Source organism: Poecilia latipinna, unplaced genomic scaffold (genome assembly GCF_001443285.1).
Source record: "Poecilia latipinna isolate Pla-1442-1.1 unplaced genomic scaffold, P_latipinna-1.0 Scaffold2880, whole genome shotgun sequence".
Taxonomy (NCBI): Eukaryota; Metazoa; Chordata; class Actinopteri; order Cyprinodontiformes; family Poeciliidae; genus Poecilia; species Poecilia latipinna.
The window spans coordinates 6,705-10,136 of record NW_015115496.1 but is presented as its reverse complement, the minus strand read 5'-3'; the positions used below and the strand labels follow the sequence as shown (position 1 = coordinate 10,136).

The following is a 3,432-nucleotide window of genomic DNA, read 5'->3' as shown; positions in this document are numbered from 1 at the left end:
GGAATGTGGACGTTTATTCTCAATAGTGGAATCATCTGCAGAAGTTGTACATTTACAGAATAGAGATCCTTTCCGTCCATAAAGGCGCATTTACACAAAGCGAGTGGCTCCACTGAAGGATGACTGCAGCTGGACCGGTTCCGGTACCACACGGCTCCTTCTTTAAGTTCTGCTCGGAGCTCCAGGATGATCAGTCTGGATTAATCTAAATGCTAATAAACCATCATCATTTCCCAGCAGATCAATATGATCTCTGATCAGTCGCTCCCTCTGAATCCTTCCACTGGGGATGTTCTCCACAAAGCGCTCCTCATTTACATGGCTCACCTTTATGCAGCTACTTATGTATGTGTGATTGTCTACATACATTGATCACCTTAAAATAATCAAACCTGTTTGGAGTTAATCTGCTGATCCAACCCTGTTTTCTTTTTTTTTAGTGAGAATGAAATGACCCCAAAGATTCATTTCATGCACTCCGGTACACAGACTGATGTGTTACATGTTTATGAGACAAAAACTGAGGAAGAGTCCTATTTACATTAGAGTGAAGTTTTCACATCTTTTTATTTTTATTTTCTTTATTTTGTTTATGTTATTGTCTGATGATAAATGCAGTTCAGTTTTTACGTTCAAACAAAAAAAAAATTAAAATCATGAAAAAAAACATTAGGTTTGATGCTTCCTGGTCTAAATAACTGAATGTCATCAGATTTCAGTGCATTTAGGTGAGTTTGATAAACAGGGACATTTTTTAAGAGCAATTTTGGGGAGGTCGGCAAAGTTATTGTAAAATGTGGTTTAATTTTTGTTTGTGTGTGTTCAAGCTGAACCATCAAAAATGTCTAGTAAGTAGTAATGAATAACCAGTGTTTTTCCTCAGTAAACAACCTGTTGAGACTCATAGAAGTCAAACTAAGATTCAAATGTTGCTTAGATGTGAGTTTGGTTTAGTGTCACAGATCTAATCTCTGTTACATCTTTACAAAAAATTAAGGCTCTATATAAAAACAAATTTTAATAAGTAACTCCACTTAATAAAATTCCTCAAAAATATTGATTTATTGCAGTGATTCTCAATACAAGTCATGTGTTATTTAAATGATAACTTTAAACTTTTATTTATTTATTTATTCCCCCATGTCCTGGATGGCTGAGAACCTATAAACATGTAGGAATTTAATATTTGGGAAGCATCATAGCTTAAACTTAAAGGTCAGCACCAGAGTTTTCTAGAAAAATATTCAGATTTTATTTTGTGGTTTTAAAGGCTCTATGTTGAAGATGGTAAGAAATAAAGGCATATTTTGTTTGTGCTCTAAAAGTAATGAGTACTCCACAGTTTCTAAGTAATAATAAAAACTAAGTATTCCTGTTCTGGAAGATTTTTTTCTGGACTCTAAGTTCGTTGTAATTCATTTTCTGGGTTGCAATAATAGGAGTCTCTCCGCATAATAATCTAAAAAATAATCTAATATTGGTCTAAATAGTGAGTACTCTACAGTTTCTAAAATATAAGCTAAAGAGTTACTAATAAACTAATAAATTAGAGTCTCTGGATTCCAAGTTTGTTCTAACTCCTTTTCTGGGTTAAAAGTGAGTACTCCACAGTTTCTAACAAAATAAAACAAAAAGAGGAAAGGACACATTAGGGCACATGGCAACATTCAGACAAAACAAAGACATGAGTGAAGTGACAAAAACAGAGCAAGGAGGGCAGGCATAGGCAGGGAGGGATCAGATGAAAAAGTGTCATCCTTCACCTAGAGCAAGAGAGGAAACTAATTAAAGTAACTGAATGCACTGGAACTCTAATGCCTCTAATGCCTATCTGTGTCTGTTATTAAAAGAAAAGGTCATTGCTCTGTCTATTTTTGGTTATTTTCATTTCGTCCTCTGTGTCAAGTTTTCCATGTCACCACTGTCCCTTGGTTAGAGGCTCTTTGTTAAATGCCCAGCGTTTGGAGGGTGCACACTGCTCAGATGGAGACTGAGAGAGCAGTCAGTACCTCTTTATGCTCACAGCCTCTCCACAACTCCATCACATGGACGAACACAGTGACCCATGTTTCAGAATCGCTCCCCATTAACTTCAGAGCTGCAGCAGGTCAGCACAAACATGCTGATTATCTCACCCTGCCATCTCTCCGCTGCGCTGCGCTACACTGCACTGCACTCCACTCCACTCTACTCACTTGTGAAGTAAAACTGTGGTGGATGCTCACTGTGCACCATGGAGGCTGTGGCTCTCTTCTCTTTCACAGCATCAGAGGCAGATGAGATCAGCTTCCAGAAAGGAGACATCATCAAGGTAAGAATGGAGACATGCTGCATATCTCTGCATATTTGAATGTTTTTTCTACATCTTCACATGGAGTAACGGAGGGTTGTGGATTTGCACTGTAGGTGGTAGAAATGGAGGAAGACTCTTTCTGGTTCACAGCTGAGATTGAGGGGAAACGTGGATTCATACCTAAGAACTACATCTCTCTGCACCCTCATCTGTAAATAATCTATTATCCAAATTGTGTTAATAAGAAACACTAATTTTTTCTGATGATTTTCTAGATTTGATGTGTCACAGCCATCACTTTTCACTAAAACTAAACATGATTTAGCTAAGAATCATCTGCAGTTAAGTTAATAGTTTCTGTTTGTTTCTTTAGCTGGTTTGCAGGAGCAATATCAAGACTGGAGGCTGAACAACGACTGTGCTGGCAGGATACTGGAGTGTTTCTAGTGAGGGAAAGTGAATCAGCTCCAGGAGAGCTCTCTCTCTCTGTTAGGTAAGTGAATGCACCACACCTTTAAACACTCTTTCTCTTCAGTTAAGGCTAACTCAAAGGGAGTAGTGCTAAAATAGTTCTATGTCATTGTTTTTATGTTTTTCTTCCAAAAAGACAGAATTTATTAACTAGGCCCAAGCAGCGAAGCACTGTGAAGGCCTATTGTAATCGCAAGATTTCTTATTTTTCCAACAAAGCACGCAGCTTTTTGGAGCCTTAAACATATTCAAAAACTCACCAAACGTCACCCAAAATTGTTGCCGCCATGACAGGCACCGACAACCTTGTGGCCACAGCTCCGATAAGTCGCCTCGACAATGGAGGCACGGAACATGGCCCACTCAGACTCAATGTCCTCCTCCTCCCCCGGAATGTGTTCAAAGTTCTGGTGGAGGTGGGAGTTAAAGCTCCGTCTCACAGGAGACTCTGCCAGACGTTCCCAGCAGACCCTCACAACACGTTTGGGCCTGCCAGGTCTGACCGTCATCCTCCCCCACCACTGGAGCCAACTCACCACCAGGTAGTGGCCCCCTCCCCCCCTCTCTCCACCCGAGTGTCCAAGACATACGGCTGCAGATCCGACGAAACGATGACAAAGTCAATCATTGAACTGTGCCCTAGGGTGTCCTGGTGCCAAGTGCACATA

At 40.0% G+C, this 3,432-nt stretch overlaps 1 protein-coding gene across 1 annotated transcript; it reads left to right on the top strand.

Annotated features, from left to right (window-relative positions):
• Positions 1 to 1,665: 1,665 nt before the first annotated feature.
• LOC106939456 (GRB2-related adapter protein-like) lies at positions 1,666 to 3,426 on the top strand. The gene is made up of 3 exons (XM_015021846.1): positions 1,666 to 2,311; positions 2,407 to 2,504; positions 2,667 to 3,426. The coding sequence occupies exons 1-3, from the start codon at positions 2,234 to 2,236 to the stop codon at positions 2,788 to 2,790; spliced, it is 300 nt and encodes a 99-aa protein (XP_014877332.1). The 5' UTR covers positions 1,666 to 2,233; the 3' UTR covers positions 2,791 to 3,426.
• The last annotated feature ends 6 nt before the right edge of the window (positions 3,427 to 3,432 follow it).